Raw genomic sequence first — 22,797 nt, forward strand, 5'->3', positions numbered from 1 at the left:
ATAACCAGAAAAAATGATATGTAAACCATGCTATAAGGAAATTGTGTCCATATTTGTTTGTTTTTTAACATTTTGGAGAGTAAGGCTAATTCAATAATTTTACACTTATTATACTAAAACTTGATGAACATAGTGAAAATGACATGTGTTTTAGTTCTTGACATGTTTCCTGATAAATAAATGCAATTAAAAAATGTTGTTGTTGTTTTTATTTTAAAATAACAACAGATAACTGTTTCCAATGAATTTCATAAAAATCTACATAGGGTACATTACTTCAGTAGTGTCTGTAATGAAAATAAATCTGGAAATCATTAACTAATTTGCCTTTTCTCATTACTCTGAATGTTAATCTATTGATTCCAAACAAAAAAATGCTACCTAAACCCCAAAAATCCAGGACTAAGGACCCACCTTAATGTAATTACCCAGACATTTCTTATTCATCTTCATTCTTGCTGGTCTCCTCTAAATTCTGATCATCGTTTTCCTCTACACCATTATCTTCACTAGTTTGTGATTCAGCAGTATCCTCGTCATCAGGATCAGATTCCTCGCTGCTATCCTCAGACTTCAAATCCTCGCTGTTTTCTTCAGACTCGGACTCTCCACTGATTTCCAGCTCTGATCCCGATTCCTGAACCTCCTCAAAACTTTCAGAAGCTTCCGTGATCTGCTCATCTCTGTCTGGATTAACTGAAGTTTTAATTAAGATCAGATATAGACATTGAAGCATTTTGTCTAGTGTATGGAGGAGTTTGAAGCAAGTGAATTCTCTAGAAGTGGGCCCAGTCTACCACACATAATAACATAAGTTCTAAATACTCGTGACATTAATTGTAAGTGATATACATTATGTGATTTTAAAGATGAGAGACCCATGGACCATATTGCTTGTCTCATCTTTTATGTTTCCCACCTGAAGTATATCAAACATTGTAAATAAATACTGGTCTTATACACAAGAGTATTTCATTCAAATAAAATCAGCATTACAGGTGTGTCATTCAGAATTGAGTCTTAGTTTTCTCAGCACTTGATATTGACTTCCGTTTCTTATACCAGTGGATGACCGGTCACAGTTGCTCAATATATCCCCAAATCTTTGATTCCGGAGGCATAAAAAGTACGATAGACTGTATTTTCAAAGACAAGATACTTTATCAGTCACCTTAGTCATGTTAGTATTACTTAAAAGTATCACTACTGACTAGGCCTTATAGGACTACATAATCTAGAAAAAATCCAAGCTCAGTTCTATTATTAGGGCTACGTAAAATATGTTGTCTTAAAACTTAAAATTTGAATGACCCCCAAAAGTGCTTATGCTGATGAAATACAATACATAATATAATATGTAAGATTATTACAATGTGACTAATTAGGGCCTGTCCTAGACTGAAAACCCAGGAGTTGGTTGTGAAACAATGTTGTTGATAAAGACAATATACATATAAAACTTACACTGTACCAATTTTGATGCACCAGATGCGCATTTCCAAAAATATTGTCTTTTCAGTGATGCTCAACCGAAATGTTTGAAATCCGAAATAACAATGAAGTTTTAGAGCTATTATAGGAAAAACAGTATGCCAAAAAAAGTGGAGTCAAATTCGTCCAAGGATCAGAGCTATGCGTGAGGGAGATAATCCTCAATTTTGAAATGAATTTCTAAATTTTATAACAGCAATTAAATATTGATCCGTATTTTCAAGCTAGTAATGAAAAACTTTGCTACTGGGCTACATGTATGAGGACTACCTATCTGTTTCTGGTGTTGGTGGCCTGTTAACATCACTGGGCTACATGTATGAGGACTACCTATCTGTTTCTGGTGTTGGTGGCCTGTTAACATCACTGGGCTACATGTATGAGGACTACCTATCTGTTTCTGGTGTTGGTGGCCTGTTAACATCACTGGGCTACATGTATGAGGACTACCTATCTGTTTCTGGTGTTGGTGGCCTGTTAACATCACTGGGCTACATGTATGAGGACTACCTATCTGTTTCTGGTGTTGGTGGCCTGTTAACATCACTGGGCTACATGTATGAGGACTACCTATCTGTTTCTGGTGTTGGTGGCCTGTTAACATCACTGGGCTACATGTATGAGGACTACCTATCTGTTTCTGGTGTTGGTGGCCTGTTAACATCACTGGGCTACATGTATGAGGACTACCTATCTGTTTCTGGTGTTGGTGGCCTGTTAACATCACTGGGCTACATGTATGAGGACTACCTATCTGTTTCTGGTGTTGGTGGCCTGTTAATATCACTGGGCTACATGTATGAGGACTACCTATCTGTTTCTGGTGTTGGTGGCCTGTTAACATCACTGGGCTACATGTATGAGGACTACCTATCTGTTTCTGGTGTTGGTGGCCTGTTAACATCACTGGGCTACATGTATGAGGACTACCTATCTGTTTCTGGTGTTGGTGGTCTGTTAACATCACTGGGCTACATGTATGAGGACTACCTATCTGTTTCTGGTGTTGGTGGTCTGTTAACATCACTGGGCTACATGTATGAGGACTACCTATCTGTTTCTGGTGTTGGTGGCCTGTTAACATCACTGGGCTACATGTATGAGGACTACCTATCTGTTTCTGGTGTTGGTGGTCTGTTAACATCACTGGGCTACATGTATGAGGACTACCTATCTGTTTCTGGTGTTGGTGGCCTGTTAACATCACTGGGCTACATGTATGAGGACTACCTATCTGTTTCTGGTGTTGGTGGTCTGTTAACATCACTGGGCTACATGTATGAGGACTACCTATCTGTTTCTGGTGTTGGTGGCCTGTTAACATCACTGGGCTACATGTATGAGGACTACCTATCTGTTTCTGGTGTTGGTGGCCTGTTAACATCACTGGGCTACATGTATGAGAACTACCTATCTGTTTCTGGTGTTGGTGGCCTGTTAACATCACTGGGCTACATGTATGAGGACTACCTATCTGTTTCTGGTGTTGGTGGCCTGTTAACATCACTGGGCTACATGTATGAGAACTACCTATCTGTTTCTGGTGTTGGTGGCCTGTTAACATCACTGGGCTACATGTATGAGGACTACCTATCTGTTTCTGGTGTTGGTGGCCTGTTAACATCACTGGGCTACATGTATGAGAACTACCTATCTGTTTCTGGTGTTGGTGGCCTGTTAACATCACTGGGCTACATGTATGAGAACTACCTATCTGTTTCTGGTGTTGGTGGCCTGTTAACATCACTGGGCTACATGTATGAGGACTACCTATCTGTTTCTGGTGTTGGTGGTCTGTTAACATCACTGGGCTACATGTATGAGGACTACCTATCTGTTTCTGGTGTTGGTGGTCTGTTAACATCACTGGGCTACATGTATGAGGACTACCTATTTGTTTCTGGTGTTGGTGGTCTGTTAACATCACTGGGCTACATGTATGAGGACTACCTATCTGTTTCTGGTGTTGGTGGCCTGTTAACATCACTGGGCTACATGTATGAGGACTACCTATCTGTTTCTGGTGTTGGTGGTCTGTTAACATCACTGGGCTACATGTATGAGGACTACCTATCTGTTTCTGGTGTTGGTGGCCTGTTAACATCACTGGGCTACATGTATGAGGACTACCTATCTGTTTCTGGTGTTGGTGGCCTGTTAACATCACTGGGCTACATGTATGAGGACTACCTATCTGTTTCTGGTGTTGGTGGCCTGTTAACATCACTGGGCTACATGTATGAGGACTACCTATCTGTTTCTGGTGTTGGTGGCCTGTTAACATCACTGGGCTACATGTATGAGGACTACCTATCTGTTTCTGGTGTTGGTGGCCTGTTAACATCACTGGGCTACATGTATGAGGACTACCTATTTGTTTCTGGTGTTGGTGGTCTGTTAACATCACTGGGCTACATGTATGAGGACTACCTATCTGTTTCTGGTGTTGGTGGCCTGTTAACATCACTGGGCTACATGTATGAGGACTACCTATCTGTTTCTGGTGTTGGTGGTCTGTTAACATCACTGGGCTACATGTATGAGGACTACCTATCTGTTTCTGGTGTTGGTGGCCTGTTAACATCACTGGGCTACATGTATGAGGACTACCTATCTGTTTCTGGTGTTGGTGGCCTGTTAACATCACTGGGCTACATGTATGAGGACTACCTATCTGTTTCGTTTCAGTTTAATATCAATAGCAGCAAAGATTTTTTTTCTAGATGTTTTACACATATACGCTATATACATCAAGTTTAGCACCATCATGGAGTCAGAACCTCTACTCCAGGGATAATAAAATTTACAATTTCATTAGATGCCGTCCTGTTCTACATCATTATGCATTTAGTTTACCTTGCAAATGTGCAGTTGTTGAGAAGAGTTTTGCATGTGGGTCAATATGTGGTAGTTTCTTAAATTTTATTTAACCCCTATGGTTCTAGGAGTGCAGAGTCCCTAAATTTACAATACATGTCCCCTGGTCCCAAAGATGCTTAAGCTAAACATGACAAGCGATGTTTGTAAAACATATATGCAACTAATGGTGTTAAAATTAACAAGAGGCCCATGGGCCGCATCACTCACCTGTATAACGTTGGCTCATATTTAAAGATTTTTCCAAAATATTCGCATGTAAAACTTTGATCCCTATTGTGGCCCAACCTACTACCAGGGGCCATACTTTTTTTTCAAAATTGAATTTGGACTATGTCAAGAAGCTTTCGTGTAAATGTAAACTTTTCTGGCATACTGACTTTTCATCAGAAGATTTTTAATGATTTTTCCTATATATTTGTATGTAAAACTTTGACCCATTATTGTGGCCCCATCCTATCCTCGGGGGACATAATTTTAACAAACCTCCATCTGCACTATGTCAGGCAGCTTTCATGTAAATTTGAACTTTTCTGGCTCTGTAGTTTTTGAGAAGATTTTAAAAGATTTTCCCCATATGTTTGTATGTAAAATTTTGATCCCCTATTGTGGCCCAATCCTATCCTTGGAGGCCATAATTTTGAGAAACTTCAATCTGCACTATGTAAATAATTTTTGTGTAAATTTCAGCATCCTGGGCCAGAAGTTTTCGAGAAGATTTTAAAAGATTTTCCAGATATATTTGTATGTAAAACTTTGATCCGCTATCGTGGCCCCATCCTATCCTAAGGGACCATGATTTTAACAAACTGCAATCTGCACTATGTTAGGAAGATTTGCTGTAAATTTCCACTTTCTCCGCCCAATAGTTTTTGAGAAGATTTTTAAAGAGTTTCCCTAAATATTTGTATGTAAAACTTTGATCCCATATTGTGGCCCCATATATTACGTCCTGGGCCATGATTTTAAGAAACTTGGATCTGCATTATGTCAGGAAGCTTTCGTGTAAATCTTAGCTTTTCTAGCCCAGTGGTTCTTGAGAAGAAGATTTTTAAATGACCCCACCCTATTTTTGCATTTTTGTGATTATCTCCCCTTTGAAAAAGACATGGCCCTTCATTTGAATAAACTTGAAAGCCCCTCATCCAAGGATCCTTTTGGTTCTCGAGAAGAAGTCGAAAATGTAAAAAGTTTACAGAGAGACGGACGGACATACATACAACAGGTGATCAGAAAACCTTACTTGAGGTTTCAGCTTAAAAGTGGTGACATGTATCATTTCATTAATAGTAGTATTACCAATTTAAAATATTGAACAGACAATATCTTCATATGTCAGGAATGGATTTACAATGTGACCTAAAATTAAAGGGGGTCATCTACTCCTTATTTTATACCAGAGTACCAAGTTTGGTGTCAATCAAGCAAATAATTATCAAAATATAGAAGACAATATATTACTATGTCCAGTTTAACCCTTGACCTTTGACCATGTGACCTCAAAATCAATAGGGGTAATCTTCTCCTAAATATGTACCAGTGTACCAAGCAGTGTTTCCCCCAAGAACCGGCCGCCGGCCAAATTGACCGTTTCAAATGATTTTCTGGCCGGTTCAAATATAAAAAAATCAAAAAATAATATGTTGTTAATTTCAGTGATGTTGATTTACACGATCGATCTTTGCAAAGAATGTATGCGGTAGCAATTGGTTGGCTATAAATATCTTTCATATTTCTTCCTTGTTTATGTTTTTATCGAGAGCTTTTTGAAACGGCGATTTTGATTGGACGATATTTTAAACTCTCACCTTGCGCGTGAGAAGCACATGGCAGTGAAAAATAATGAAGCGTCGAACGAATACATTACATGATTTCTTCCAGTCAAAACATCGGAAAGGTGTGTATTTAACACCACTGTGACTAACTTAGGTGTGTATTTAACACTACTGTGACTAACTTGTCTGAGGTAAAAATGTTCAACCCTTTGGTATATATTTAAAAATGTAGGTTAAAAAGTGGCATATGAACAAGGGTCATTTTGCCCCCTGAAATGCCTCAGAATGCAGGATTTTGCGTCTAATTTTCCCAAATTTCATGGGGAGAATCCCCCCATACCCCCCCCCCCCCCCCCCCCCCTGGCCTGTTACAATTCTAAATGGGCCTGTTCAAATGAAATGAATGGAAAACACTGACCAAGATTGATGTCTGTCAAGCAAAAGGTTCTCAAGATATTGGGTACAGTATATTCCTAAGTCCAGTTTGGTCCTTGAGATTTGAATATATAATGGCCTCAAAATCAACAGGGGTCATCTTCTCCTGAAAGATGTATCAGTGTACACAGTTTGATACATGTCGAGCAAAGGGTTCTCACAATATTGAGCACACAGAACATTCCTATGTCCAGTTTGACCCTTGACCTTTGAATGTGACCTCAAAATTAATAGGGGTCATCTACTCCTGAAGATGTACCAGTGTACCAAGTTTTATGTCTGTCAAGCAGATGGTTCTCATTATATTGAGTGGATAGTATATTCCTATGTCCAGTTTGACCCTTGACCTTTGACCATGTAACCTCAAAATCAGTAGCAGTCATCTACTTTTTGGGATGTACAAGTGTACTAAGTTTGATGTCTGTCAAGCAAAGGATTTTCAAAATATTGAGCGGAGAGTATATTTCTATGTCCATGGTAGAATTGACCCTTTACCTTTCGACCTAAAAAACAGTAAGGGTCCATTTCTGCTTATAATCAAATTACATATGAAATATCATTATGATCAAATGAATGGTTCTCAAGATATTGAGTATATCGACCAACAGGTGCAAAACAATATGCCTCTCTACTTTGAAGGGGGGGGGGGGCATATAAGAATAATTGAAATGGTAGAATTTTATCATAAACTAAAAATTAAAATGTTCAAATTTTAACATTTTTAACATATAGTGGCTGACAATGCATACTCACTAATTGTAATAGGTCAACTGAGCTAACTTAAACAAATTCCAATAAATCTCAAAAATACAATATAAACAATCAGTAGTACTTCATTAATTTCATTTAATAAACATGGGGTGTCGATCTCTTAATCATGTTAATGAAATAATTCCATTCTAACTACATTTGTATTTGTTTCTACCTAGTTTACATGACTCAACTCAGAGTGTTATCAGAACTTGAATTTTAAAAAGAAAGTAGATCAACATTCATCATTTATTTAGTTTCAAGAGGGTGGGGTGTTAATTGTTTTGTTTTTGTCAGACCTTGACTTTTGATACAGACCCTTAAGTTCATGATAGCTATTCCACACAGAGACTGGTGTAATGCACATACTCAGTGTCAAACCAGTACACAATGTAGATTTTGTCCACACCTGCTACAGAAACATACAACATCACACCATCACAGAAACATACAACATTCCACAAACCAAAGCTGTGTCAATATCACTGATATTTACAAAGTAGGATAGTTAAGTAGAAGAAATAGATTATAAACATGTCAAGATTTAAACTGGCAATGATCAATGTTCTACAAATCTCAACAAGATAATAATTGTAACAGAATGCTGTTAATAAAATCTCCCCATTGAACACCTATTGAATCCCAACCCAAAATAATAAAACCATTTCTCCTCATCTAATCATTGCCCTCATTGTAATTAAAATTAATCATTTAATATAATTATAACCCACATCATTAAACCTACACACTAACCTTAATTATCACCCACATTTTAATAAAAACAACTCCTCCTCTAATTATAGCCCAGGTTGTAATTAAAATTAATTACTAGTTCTAGTTAAATCCAACATTGTAATCAAAATTAAATATTACCTCTAATCATAACCCACATTGCAATAGAAACATAACTCCTCTTCTAATTATAACCCATGTTGTAATTAAAATCAATTACTAGTTCTAGTTAAATCCGACATTGTATTCAACATTAAATATTACCTCTAATCATAACCTAATTTGCAAATAAAACAGAACTCCTCCAAGCATAACCCAATTTGTAATTTAAATCAATTCCTAGCTCTAATTATAACTCAAATTGTAATTAGAATTAATCCCTAGTTCTAATTATAGCCCACAATGCAATCAGAATAAATCGCTAGCTCTAATTATAACACACATTGTACATGCTGTAATGAAAACTAAACATTACCTATAATTATAACCAACTTGTAATGAAAACTTAACTCCTCCCCTAGATATAACCCATATTGTAATTAAAATTAATCACTAGTTCTAATTATTATGATTATAACCCACCTCGTAATTCAAACTAATCAACACCTCTAATTATAGCCACACTAATTAAAATTAGATATGACCTCTAATCATAACCTACACTGTACATTTTTTAAAACATCACTATCATAACAATGTCATAGCATAACAATAATTTATAATGGATTCCTGTGTAGAATTTGATGTTATTTATACTGACTGATATAGTACAATAAACTACAGTACTACTAGTACTTACCAGTCAGAGAGTACCTCCTCTGTAGATATCTATATACAGACACTGTGTTGGTTTTGACTGATCCGACCCAGAGAAGGTGAGTTTTATCATCATAGTTCAGGCTCCATGGTCTGTTTCTCCCGTGTTGTGGTGTCAGTAACAGAGACAGGAAGTGACCGTCCTTGTCAATCATCTGTACTGTGTTGGTGTTAACATCACACACCAGGATGTGTGACAGCGCGTCTGTACAGATTCCTACTGGATTTAGTGATGATCCTGATGGAGGTCCTGTGTAGGAGAATCGATGTCTCCCCCCGCACTCTGTCACCACTACAGCACCACGATTATATGTAATCCAGTCAGACACAATAATATCACTGTTAGTGTTCTCTGTGATATAGAGAGGATCACTATACAGCGTGTGACGTTTGTTGTCGTGTTGTATGGTCAGGATGTGTTGACCACTACTGTTGTACCGGGTTACCTTGCCTGTTTTATAGTTCCACATCCCGACCATCAGATCTCCAGTGGACGGGGAGCAGTACACACACCGTGGTTCCCATGGTGATGTATACTCTATCTGTGTGGTGACTGTTTGATTGTTCACAGACAGTTTGTTGATGTTATCATCACTGTCTATATAAATCAGTTCACCAGAACTGTTCACTGTGTGTACTCCTCCTGTAAACAATGATGTTGTTATATCTGCCACACGGTGTATAGTGTCTCCTGTTGTGTCTGTCAAGATGAGAGTGTTAAAATCAGAGACCCAGACCTTGTCTGAGATCACGCGAGATATGTGTAACACACCACTAACACCTGTCACACAGACAGACGTGTGTAATACAGGTGTGGACATCAGTTTCACACACTCGTCTATTCCTACTTGTCGTTTTCCTGTTGTCATTTGGATTTCTGGGATTCCCCTCAATAACTGACTGACATCCTCCATGTTGAATCCCTCAGTCTGGGACAGCAGCAGGTGTTGTGGAAGATTAGGGGTGTCCTTTATCTGGGGGACACGACTGGTCTTTATAAACAAGAGGAATTGTACCGCTCTGTTTGCTGATTGTTCATATTTGTCTTCATAGTTCTGTATGTGGGTGAGGTGTCTGTTCATTTTTCTCTTCTGTTGTTGTATTCTATCAATCAATAAACCTCGGTATCTTGTTTTAACATCACATACCGCAGTGTCAATCAGATCCTTCAGTCTCTGGGCTTTTGTTGACATCTGTGATTGACGGTGACAGATTTGTGGGGGACAAGTTTGGATATCAGTTTGGATTCCTGCCAGGAGAACACGACAGTTATAGAGAGTCTCACTTCTGATGTTGTCAATGATTTCTCGGTGTTGTTGTCGCTTTGTTTGATAGGCTGTTCTAATGTCCAGTATTTGGTGTTTTCGGTGCTCTAAACATCGGAAACAGACAGAAAGTTCACACGACTGACAGAACATTTCATAGAACCTGTCTGGATGTCTGACACAGATCTCTTGTCTGGGGATGTAGTTAAACCTCTCACGGTAAATCACAACATCATGGTGTTTGGTATGTAGATCAATGACATGTTTCTCTTTACACTGTAAACACAGATCACGTTTACATGTGTTACAGTAAAAATCAGTGTCCCCCTGACATTGAGAACATTGTCGTACTTTTAGCTGAGTGCTGAGTCCTAGTGTGTCCATGATGTGGAGGGTCTGGGTCTTTAGGAACACAATCTACAATAATTAAACTGACATGTAAATATCAACCTATTCACAATATACATTTATTTCACACATTCAAGTGATCTACATATTTCACACACTGATTGCAATTGACCTGTTTTTGACATGTACATTTCTTGAATGCTAAGGCCAAAAATATAAATGGTTGTGTTTCCACTAATATTCAGTCAAAATTAGAGTAACTTGGTAGGAAATGAATTATATTTGTTAAACTTAAATCCAAGACAAGAAGATGTTCTGAATTCTGATCACAATTTCCATTCAATTAGCAGATCTATTGACATACTGAAAACAAGGGGCTCATTTTTCATTATAGATACAGCTGTTGAATATGCTTTGATATTATCAAATCATAAACTTTATTATTACCAGGGTCATCTCACTTTTTTTTTTTTTACAATAATTTTTTGGAGAACATGTCAAAAAACTTCTAGGGTAGGGGTATAATTTAGAGTTGGTTGTATTAGTGGAAACAAAGCAATGATTACTTTCGGCCTAATCAAACACATGTACTTCCATGCTCATGGTCCACAACGCTCACCTGAGTCACCTTGCTGATACAGAGATGTGACTGATCAGCTTAGAACACTGATAGTGGGACAACAATGATCAAGACCTGTCCCTAGACAACTGTATACACTAAATGTCTTAAGATGATTGTATAATCTGTAAAATGATTTCATTTGTTACTAGTACTTTGTTGTTATTATAGATATCTGATCTACAGTCGGGCCTAATAATTCATATGTCTGAAGTAGCAAGACTCTTGTTGACCTTTGACCTAGAGATATAATATCTATGTGTTTTTCCTATTCTGAATATCTAAGCTAAATTCTAATACTCAGCAGCAGTGTAAAACATGATGTGTTCTTAATACACAAATGTCCCTGTAAGTATTAATAATGACGGAAGGCTTTACATGTTACATTTAACATTACATGACTGATTGGGACCCGGCCATGAGTCAGAACCCCGTACATCCCCTTTTGCTTTTTCTAAATTTGCATTTAGTTTTTATACAGCATCAGCAAAATTAAACGCAATCTCATAATCGACATACAGTATGGAACCAAAACCCATATCCCTGAGATCATGGAATTTACAATTTGGGTAAAGGGCTCCTGTTAAATACTTTAATATTTAGTTTCAATGTTGTATCAGTAACCTTAAGATGTGCTATTTAAATGCCTTACACATAAACATTATATGCCAAGTAGAGCCCCAACCTGGAGACAAAAACTTTACTCAAGAAATGTACAATTTTGGTACAGGCCTTCCTGCTTTACATTACTATGCATTTAGATTTCATTACAGTTGTGCATTTGCAGAGGAGAAAATTTGTCAAAATTTGTCAATTTCTATCAGTTTTAATTTGAAAAGAATTGGAATGGAATTTATTCATAAATTAAAAACTACGCAATTGCTAACGCACGGCGATGGCTGCAGATCTTCAACAGTAGGTCACCCGAGTGACTCAGGTGACTTAAAAATGTCCTTTGGACAACAGCAGTTTAGTTTGATCTTTGAACAATATGTTGCCTACACATTCAGACAACACATCATATTCCATTCTTGAATCAAACAAAACAGATGTTGTTCTCGGACCCAGTCAATAAATGTATAATTGTAAGTCTTCTTGACTGTTAAGAAATCTGCATGTACAACATAATATACAAACCTATACAGTAACTTGTTGATGGTCCAATCCTCCGTCAAAACAGGAAGTCAGATTTTGATTAATGTTGAGTCCCCCTACTTAAGGATACTCTGTGTGGTCAAAACTGATGCTGAAGGAGGAAATATGAAAAAGTTACAAGGAGTGAAACACTGAGAAGTTAAATACAGCATTGTATTTTTTTTTTTTTACAAGAAGAACAAGTTAAATGTGTTTGACAGACAAGCTTTGAATAAAATATTTTCATATGAATTTTGAACTCAAGGAGTAGAAAAAACTGAATTAAATCATAGAATTATTTTCCCCCACAAGAACAACAAGTTTAATGTGTTTTTGAAACTCTATGCCCCCAAGTATGGCTACGTTCAATATTTGCTAATTTGACTGTGATCTTCATTAATGACCTTGACCTTAATCATACACATCAACTTTCCTGGTTTCATTGTGAAATTTACAGTTTTTGAAGTGTATCTCTAAATTATCGATACGTAGATAAAATCTCAACATGCACAGTTTCTTCACATCTTTTAATGTTAGACGCAATGACCATTATATAAATAACTGATATGTTTCATTTCACTGACAGTAAGAGTATGGATAGGATAAGTAATGACCCGGTGTACATTGACTCGGGTAGATTAACACAGATAGGATAAGTAATGACCCGGTGTACATTGACTCAGGTAGATTAACACAGATAGGATTAGTAATGACCCGGTGTACATTGACTCAGGTAGATTAACACAGATTATTTAAATTTGATTGATCCTCATGTGATATCATGGGTTTTTGCAAAATCTTTATCAAATTAAACTTTGCACAAAAATTGGTAAACTGTTGATACTGAAAAAGTGATATTTTCCATAGATAAACAATAATTTATAATCTAAAACAAGAAGCCCATGGGCCACATCGCTCACCCGAGTCACCTTGGCTCATATTTAAAGCTTTTTCCTATATATTCACATATAAAATTTAAATCCCTAATGAGGCCCCAACCTACTCCCGGGGGCCATGAATTTTACAAACGTGAATCTGCATTATGTCAGGAAGCTTTCATGTAAATGTAAACTTTTATGGCCCAGTGATTCTGCAGAAGAATTCCCCTATATACTTGTATGTAAAACTTTGATCCCCGGAGACCATGAATTTTACAAACTTGAATTTGCACTATGTCAGGAAGCTTTCATGTAAATGTAAACTTCTTTGTCCTATTAGTTCTTAAGAAGTATTTTTAAAACGATATTTTTCCTATATATTTGTATACAAATCTTTTAAACCTATTGTGGCCCCATCCTACCGCTGGGTGGGGGGTGGGGTGGGGGGCATGATTTTAACAAACATAATTCTGCATTATGTCAGGAAGCTTTCAGGTAAATTTCCACTTTTCTGGCCCAGTAGTTCTTGAGAAGAATTTTTTTTAAAGATTTCCCTTTATATTTATGTGTAAAACTTTGATCCCCTATTGTGGCCCCATCCAACCCCCAGGGACCATGGTTTTGTTAACCTTGAATCTGCACTATGTCAGGAAGCTTTCACATCAATCTCAGCTTTTCTGGCCAAATGGTTATTGAGAAAATCTTTAAAGATTTTCCCTATATATTTGTATCCAAAATTTTGATACCCCATTGTGGTCCCATCCTACCCCCGGGGAGCCATCAATTTAACAAACCTGAATCTGCACTATGTCGGGAAGATGTCATGTAAATCTGTACTTTTCTATCCTAGTGGTTCTGGAGAAGATTTTCAAAAAATTTGTATGTAAAACTTTGATCCCCTATTATGGCCCCATCCTACCACCAGTAGCCATGATTCTATCAAACTTTAATCTGTACTATGTCATGAAGCTTTCATGTAAATTGCAGCTCTTCTGGCCCCGTGGTATTTGAGAAGAAGATTTTTAAGTGACCCCCATCCTATTTTTGCATTTATGTGATTATCTCCGATTTGAATTGGGCGAGACCCTTCATTTGACCAAAGTTGAAAGCCCTTCAACCAAGGATACTTTTGGCCAAGTTTGGTAATACAGTAATTGGTGCTGTGGTTCTGGAGAAGAAGTGGAAAATGTAAAACTTTTACAAACAGACGGACAAACAGACAATGGACTACAGGCGATCAGATTAATTGATTGAATATTGTTTAACGTTCCTCTCGAAAATATTTCATTCATATGGAGATGTCACCACTGCTGGTGAAGGGCTGCAAAATTGTAGGCCTATGCTCGGCGCTTATGGTCTTTGAGCAGGGAGGGATCTTTATTGTGTCACATTTGCTGTGACACGAGACCTTAGTTTTTGTGGTCTTATCCGAAGGGCCACCCTATTTAGTCACCTCTTACGACAAGCAAGGGGGTGCCAAGGACGTATTCTAACTTGGGTCACCACGGGATTCAGGTGATCAGAAAAGCTCACTTGGTAATCAGAAAAACTCACTTGAGCTTTGATCTCATGCGAGCTAAAACTGTTGTCAAGGGCAGTAACTCCTATCCTGGTATTTCTTTTACTGCATGCCTATTATACAAGGTTTCCCCAATATCCACAATTCATTTATACATATTTATTAATTAGCAGTTTGTTTTTTTAAACTGTTGACATTTAAAATTTGTCATTTTCACAAGTTTTTATCTATTTTGATTATTCTGTATCACAAAAAAGTGTGATTTTCTTGTGTTAACATATATTTCTGTTTTAGTATATCTGACATCTTTAAAACGGTGGCAGCATGAACATTTTCTTTGGTTATTAAATAAATTTGAATACATGTATATTGAGTGGAAATAAATACATTTTTTCCTACTTTCAACCATTAATATTAATAAGTCACATGAGGATCGACCCTCGTTAACATTTGTATTCTTTTGTTATTTTTTTATAGCAGTCTGACCAGCTGATTGGTAAAACAAGAAGCCCATGGACCACATCTCTCACCTGAGTCACCTTGGCCCTACCGCTGTTCAGGTGTTGGAATTTTTAAAAGATATTTTAATCAATGTTTATTCCGATGAAATTTTTTTGACCCCCCCCTCCCTATCTATAGTATCTATATACTAAAGTATGAAAGCCCTAGCTTAAATAGTTCAAGAAATATTTCTAAAGATTTTTCCATCTACAGAGCTGCCAACATTATGAAATGGAAAATAATAAGGCGGGGGTCAGGGGGCAGCTTGGGCTCCCTTCTGCTGGAGATCTTTTATGAATAAATATGTAACCTGAGCAATTTTAGGCATACTTCAAATCCAAATTTAATGAATTTAGACTGTATACTAATTGTTATGCATTTTACAAATGCAAAAGATTAAATACATCTTTTATTGATTTTACTTTCTAAAACTTGACGTGTAAAAAATAGTGTTACATTATTATATTATGTAATTTTACAGTTACTGTGTCAGTTATTCTGGCAAGTGTTTCAATGTCATTTTCCCCGCTGTGAGAAATGTTGAAGTTTATCAAACAGATTGTACACTTATCATACAAACTCCTCCTTTCTGACTTTGAAACAAATAGATGTTTACAGAGTACTTGCATATTTTTCTTCGAATTTTTGGCTCTTCTTTGGGGGAGTATTGTTGTTATTTCCATCAACACATGTCTTATGTTTAGTAGCAGCTGCCATATTGTTTATTTCAAAGCATTAAAATGATCGAGATTCTGTATATATATATATATATATATATAGACTATGCAAACAAATGTAGTAACGACTATGGCTAGTTTATTATAAAAGTAAAAACCAATGACAGACAGCTCTAAAACTTTCGAAATGTGAAATAGGCGAAAATCGGAAGATATATAGTGAAATCGCAAGACGAATTTTCGATCCTAAAATTGTAAGCCTTACACCAAAATCGTGAGGGTTGGCAGCTCTGTATCTAACAGCATGTAAAACTTTGATGCCCTATTTTGGCCTCACCCTACCCCTGGAGCCTATGAATTGCACAAACTTGGACCTACTCCATGTAAAGAAGCTGTCATGTAAATTTCCACTTTTCTGGCCCTAGGGATTTTGAAAAGAAGCTTTTTAAAGAGTGTCCCTTTTTCACTCGTACATAAAACTTTGATCCCCTATCGTGCCCCCCCCCCCTCCCCAAAAAATTGAATCTACCATGTCTGAAAGCTTTCATGCAAGGTGAAGATAACGAACAGTGATCAATCTCATAACTCCTACAAGCAATACAAATTAGATAGTTGGGCAAACACGGACCCCTGGACACACCAGAGGTGGGATCAGGTGCCTAGGAGGAGTAAGCATCCCCTGTTGACCGGTCACACCCGCCGTGAGCCCCATATCCTGATCAGGTAAACGGAGTTATCCGCAGTCAAAATCAGTGTGCCAAGAACGGCTTAACAATCGGTATGAAACACGTCAGACAGCATTTGACCCAATGCGAGGTTGTATTGACGAACTAGATCGTTATAACGACCATAGAATTTGCGAAATGCTGACTTCATGTAAATTTGAATTTTGTTCCATTAATCCTTAAGAAATAAGGAAAAGATCAGAAGATTTTTAAAGATTTTCCCCAAATATTCGCATGTAAAACTTTGACCCTATTGTGGCCCCAACCTATACCCGGGTGCGGTGGAGTGGTAGGGGAGGACATGATTTTCACAAACTTAAAGGACACATCTCGTGTTTTTAAACTTTTTAATTTTTTCAGCAAAATTAATTCATTTCATGCCTAAAACTACTTAACATGTGTTTTAAAAGAAACAGTTTGCGTAGTTTTCGAGTTTGATTGCGATGAAATTCAAATCTTGCGATATGCATATTTTCTTCGATATTTTACGCGCCATTATCTGTGACGTCATATGCGACCTCGAGCGAGAAGATTTGAAAACATTTGTTAGCCATTTCATAAACAGATTAGATTTAATTGACAAACAAACAATTATCACATTAACGGCTTGTAAATAACACTGCATTGGGGTGTTGTGTGCCGTTTAAGGGTGTACTTGCTGTCAGTAGAGATGATTTGGACTGTGTTTTTTTCAATTTTCGAAGGAAGGTATGAGAGACAAGACGTGAATATTTTTTGTCGGCATAACGACTTTGCCATAAAAAAAAACCCAGTAGAATTTGTCCCTATACTTTTTCAAACAAGCTCTTGGACAAAGACGTATATAAACTGCGAGAAAATGGTTCTATCGAAGCTTCGCACTGTTACATATAGGCCTACCGCATATGCTTTCCGTTCTGCTCTCAAATTCAATACACACTCGCACCAACTGACCTTCACCTTGTAACACCATATAGGCAGAACTTTGCTAGCAGTGTCTACCAACTGGTAGTTTTAAAAAAGAAATTTAAAGATAAAAGATAATAGAACTTTCAATTATAAATAATAAAATATGATATTTCCCAACTTTGAATTGAATTATAATGCTTTCATTTTTTTTTTTTTTAAAGGAACGCGTACGTGTTTACAACAACAGCACGCCGCGCTCCCACTTCCTAAGTAACAATGTGTAGATAACAAAAAATAATGATTAATAAAATTGAGCTTGAATAATATAATTTAAAAGTATTGTGATTTTCACAATAACTTTGAACATTTTTATTATATATTTTTTCCCGAAATGCACCCGTGACGGTAGGCCTAGTTGTCAATGCTACATGTACGTAATCGTATTATAATTTAGGCCTATCTAACTTCTCCAAAAATAAATTTAATAATAATTGCTCTGTTTATTTTAGAAAAGCAACAACGCTAATTACAGTTGTTTACAGAAATGGCATTACCAAATAGTGTTTAGACAGTGATCCCATGTAAACATTATTTACTCGCAAATTTATGCAGATTTCATACTCGCTTTCCTCGCTACATTTGGGTCGCTATTTGTATGCACTGGTGGCTAAAAGATATAAGACTCGGGAAATTTGTCAACATCGAAATAAATGTTATCCATGGTAAATAAATTAGGCCCCTAAAACCCGAGTTTTTAAAAATATCTAACACTACTATTACAACAAGTTGATCGACGAAGGTCGCATATGACGTCACTGTACCACGTGACTACCTATCTAATTAACTAGGCTTTTTGAAATCGGGGCTTAGATTTCAGTCCATATTGTGGCTAATTATCGCAATACTTCAGTGAACGAACTATTACAATTAATTTCTATAAGCATAAGGAAGACAAAATGCATATAATTCTGTATACTTTGAAAACACGAGATGTGTCCTTTAAATCTAAATGAAGTCAGAAAGCAGCAATATCAATTTGAACTTTCCTGGCTCAGTGGATCTTGAGAAGGAAATTTTTAAATAACACCACCCTATTTTGCATTTTTTAAGGTTACACATGGCCCTTCATTTGAATAAACTTAAATCCCCTTCATCCATGAATGATTTGTACCAAGTTTTATTGAAATTGGTCCAGTGGTTCTGGAAAAGAAGATGAAAATGGGAAAAGTTTACGGGCAGACCGACCGACAATAAGTGATCAGAATAGCTCAGGTGAGCTAAAAACAAGTTCACTTACTCAATTATTTATCAAAGTGAAAATGATGTAATCTACTGCATAATCCGTTATTTCAAGGTAACAATGAGTTGCAGACAGACAGACAGACCAAAAACGGTTTCATTGACATCAAAATACACAGACACAATTCTGTGTAGATGTATGTGTATATAGGAACCATTACCTTTTTAACATCACCTTTCTTTCCTCAGTAATGCAGGACCTCATGGGAGTCCAGTGTGAACCTGAAAACATCAAGTGGTAACATTTATTTGAATATCACCATGGTGATCAATTCACTTTGATCTGAAACATTTTCTTAGAAAACAAAACCTTGACCAACCCCACTGCTAATCATGTACTCCATTGAAATTCAAACTTCAACTTAACAAGAGGCCCATGGGCATTAACAGTAACCTGAGTATCATACATGTATATAGGAAAGTGTTGTCTGTTGATGAGTGATTCTTTTAAACACGAAGAACCAAATGAGCTTCAGATTTTGTAATCAATTATTGCATATATCTGTTTGTATGCAATTTTTGTCACAAGTATGATTTTTTATTCTCTTCTTATTACAAAGTTGTCCACTAGATACATAGTGGGAGGGACGGACAGAAGATAGATGTGTAGACAGACAGACACGGTGATTCTTACATCTAAACCTAATCTACAGGGGCTAATTCTGAACTTCATTTGTTTGTTATATATTCAGAGGTAAAAAATAGATTTTCAAAAATACGTGTTGTTTTCACTACAATTGTTTGCTTTTTAGGTCTTATTGTACAAGAACTTTATGGAAGAAGTGAGAGGAGTTGAAATAAAATAACGTACACAAGTTAACTAAAATTAAGAGTATCATGTGGTATCATTAAAAATAACCTATTTGAGTTATCAACAGTACCACACGGTATTTGATAAAGAACAGGAGCAAAGAGAGGTAACTCATAGTAACAAAAAGATAACTTGCATGCATTATTTTTTTACCTTCTAATAACGTGTTTGCATTATGGCCATGACTGTTTGTCAAATACTCTTGAGAAGTAAGAGTTACTGCTTTTTCAGATATGACCTTAAAAATGGAGGTTCCATGTCAAGACAGACATCGACATGTTAAACAAGAGGTACTCTGAGCATGTTAAATAACACTCACTGTCACAGTCCTGAGCACTAAGTATAGGTCTAGACATGTTAAAGAACCCTCACTGCCACAGTCCTGAGCACTAAGTATAGGTCTAGACATGTTAAAGAACCCTCACTGCCACAGTCCTGAGCACTAAGTATAGGTCTAAATTTGTGGTCCTTCATTTACTGCTGATGATGACTTAGTATGAATGAGAATTTCTTTAAGCAATGTAAAGCAAACAAACAAAACAGCATCACTATCTGACAAGTTTGATTGTTTGATCCTTTAAATGAAATAATGCACCACAGGGGTGCAGGAGTCCTGAAATTTACAATGTCTGCCCCCCTTGTCCCAATAATGCTTCATACAAAATTTGAAATTTTTGAGAGATGACACACGACGATACACGGAGAACAATAGCAATAGGTCACCCGAGTGACTCAGGTGACCTAAAATAGCCAATATTATCAAGTTGTGAATAGACATTGATATCCTCCTTTAAACACTCCATGTCATTCATATCCAGAGTTACCAGTACAGGTAAATTATTAAATTTGAGACAAAAAATTCCCAATTTACTTGCTGAAAAATAGACCGCTGACATCGTAATATTTACTTAGTCTGAAACGTTGTACAAGTTAACTAAAATGTCCACTTCCGGTATTAAAGCGAAAGTACAGATCATGGCAGAGCGCGTGTTTTGTAGAACTACGACGATTCTAAAATGAGCCTTTGATGATTCCTTATGTCTCACAAGAGCAAATATTAACGTTTGTAAAGAGATGATTACTTCTTGATTTGTTCTCTTTTTTCTTTTCTTTTAGCTAAAATCATTTGCCGATACATTGGTAGAAAATTCCCAATTTGTTCGATTTTGACGCTATTTTTCCCAATTGAATGGGTACCGGTACCAGTACCAGTGGGTAGAAAAAAATCGCTGCATTGATATCCTCCTTTAAACACTCCATGTCATTCATATCCAGAGTTAAGGCCAATTCAACTTAATTGATAGATTATCATCCCCGCCCGCCCCTCTAAAATTGGCTTGCCCCGATTTTTTTAATTTTGCAAAACTTGCGATTTCCTGAAAATTTTCATGTCCAAATCAGGTATTTACACTTCTTCTTTACATTTTTGGTATAGCAACGTGAAAAGCAACATGAAGAATATGGTTTCTTGCATTCTTACAGGCGTAAATCTTGAAGAAGTTTGGTATCTTATTGTGTTTTGAATTAAGCTTAACCTGGAATTCGTCTGTGAAATAAGCATAGATTGATATCCATCTGGCATTAAATGAAGCACTTCTGTTGACAAAAACTTGTTTGTCATTAATATTTTTCTCAGAAAATAAAAATTAAAGAATTAAATCCTCCCCCCCCCCTACTTTTTGGTGACCCTGGATGATAATCTACTAATTAAGTTGAATTGGCCTAAATATACAGGTAAATTATCCATGTAATAAAGAAACTCTTATAATACCACTCTGCTTTTATCTTCCTTTTCTCTTTCACACAGCTGTCCTGAGGATTCTGTTAAAAGTAATCTAAGTTGTTAATAAGTTCATGATTCTATTATAAATTGAACAATTATAGCTTCAGATAAATTTGAATTATTGTGAGTATACATACAATGTTTGTTTGAGTCAATGTGGAGCGCTATACAATGAAATCTTCTAATGCCAAGAGACATGACTCTACCAAAATATTTTTACTTGACCCAAATACAAACTTGACCTGTGTAATTTTGTGATATATTGATATACTGACCATTAATTCAAAATGTCCACATACAACTGAGACAAGCAAAGACTGAAGAGTCTAACAAGAGAGGTAGTGACTGAGACAACCAAAGACTGAAGAGTCGAACAAGAGTCTAACAAGAGAGGTAGTGACTGTTTGTTCACCACACATCCACAATTAGAGGTAAATTGGGTATGACCTTAAAGCGGAGGTCATGGTAGGCATTAGCATGATATAGAACCCTCACTACTATGACCTTAAAACGGAGGTCATGGTAGGCGTTAGCACGATAAAGAACCCTCACTACTATGACCTTAAATTGATGAGGTTTCAATAAGAGAAAACCATTCTTGAATAAGACAGAAAATAATGTATGATCTTCAATATCTTATCTTATTTTCATTATTTCCAACTTATTTAACCTCTTTAAGAAGATAGGAAGTATTGAACAAATTTCCATTAACAGCCCCCCCCCCCCCAACATGTGGCAAGATTGGAAAAGATCACATAGAATTTCTAACTGATATTGGCCTTGTGATAAGTAAACAATTGAATTAGAAGTTGTGAATAGTTTACAGAAGACAGGTATGACAAACTTTAATCAAGAAAACTCGGATGTAAGTTCAGACCTAAGTACACTGATATCATAAAACTCAGCTGTGAGTTTAAACATATTGAACCTGTTCTGAGATCACAAAACTCAGCTGTTAGTTTAAACAAGTTAAACCTGTTCTGAGATCACAAAACTCAGCTGTGAGTTTAAACATGTTAAACCTGTTCTGGGTTCATAATATTTTGATATCAATGTTACAACTGTTACCAGTGCCTGTTTTCTGTTCTTCGGTCTTTGTGATGCTGATATATTTAGCTGTTATCACCTGTGGAAACAAAAAATACACAGTTCATCACATACTAGTATGTGATACAGTTACTGTATTGAAACGTATTCAACAGAAAGAGTTACAATGCAAGAACAGTCTTTGAAAAGTCTCAGGAGTCTAGTGCCCGGGGCCTGGTAAAGTTAGGAGAACGGATGCGAAACTTGCAAGTTCACAAGCCAAGACAGAAATTTACTTTCATTATACTTTTTTCTGTGATGTTTCTATTTTTGTTTGATACAATCAATTCAAACGAACGATGGATACACCTGCCTGAAGTGCATGTGTTAAAACAATGTAAAGACTGCAATGGTTGACTGGGAAGAAAACAAGAGGCCTGTGAGCCAC

General features: G+C 36.6%; 1 protein-coding gene across 1 annotated transcript in view; it reads right to left on the minus strand.

Moving 5' to 3' along the window:
• Window positions 1–424: 424 nt before the first annotated feature.
• The window catches only part of LOC125667654 (uncharacterized), a 35,935-nt gene continuing 13,562 nt past the window's right edge, over window positions 425–22,797 (minus strand). The window contains exons 4-9 of the mRNA XM_056147854.1: window positions 22,392–22,449; window positions 21,312–21,361; window positions 18,891–18,951; window positions 12,246–12,354; window positions 8,860–10,558; window positions 425–696 (exon numbers count right to left, since the gene is read on the minus strand). Of these exons, the coding sequence (XP_056003829.1) occupies window positions 440–696; window positions 8,860–10,525 (1,923 nt within the window). The 5' untranslated portion in view covers window positions 10,526–10,558; window positions 12,246–12,354; window positions 18,891–18,951; window positions 21,312–21,361; window positions 22,392–22,449 and the 3' untranslated portion in view covers window positions 425–439. The remainder of the gene's footprint in view (window positions 697–8,859; window positions 10,559–12,245; window positions 12,355–18,890; window positions 18,952–21,311; window positions 21,362–22,391; window positions 22,450–22,797) is intronic.

Source organism: Ostrea edulis, chromosome 8 (assembly GCF_947568905.1).
Source record: "Ostrea edulis chromosome 8, xbOstEdul1.1, whole genome shotgun sequence".
Taxonomy (NCBI): Eukaryota; Metazoa; Mollusca; class Bivalvia; order Ostreida; family Ostreidae; genus Ostrea; species Ostrea edulis.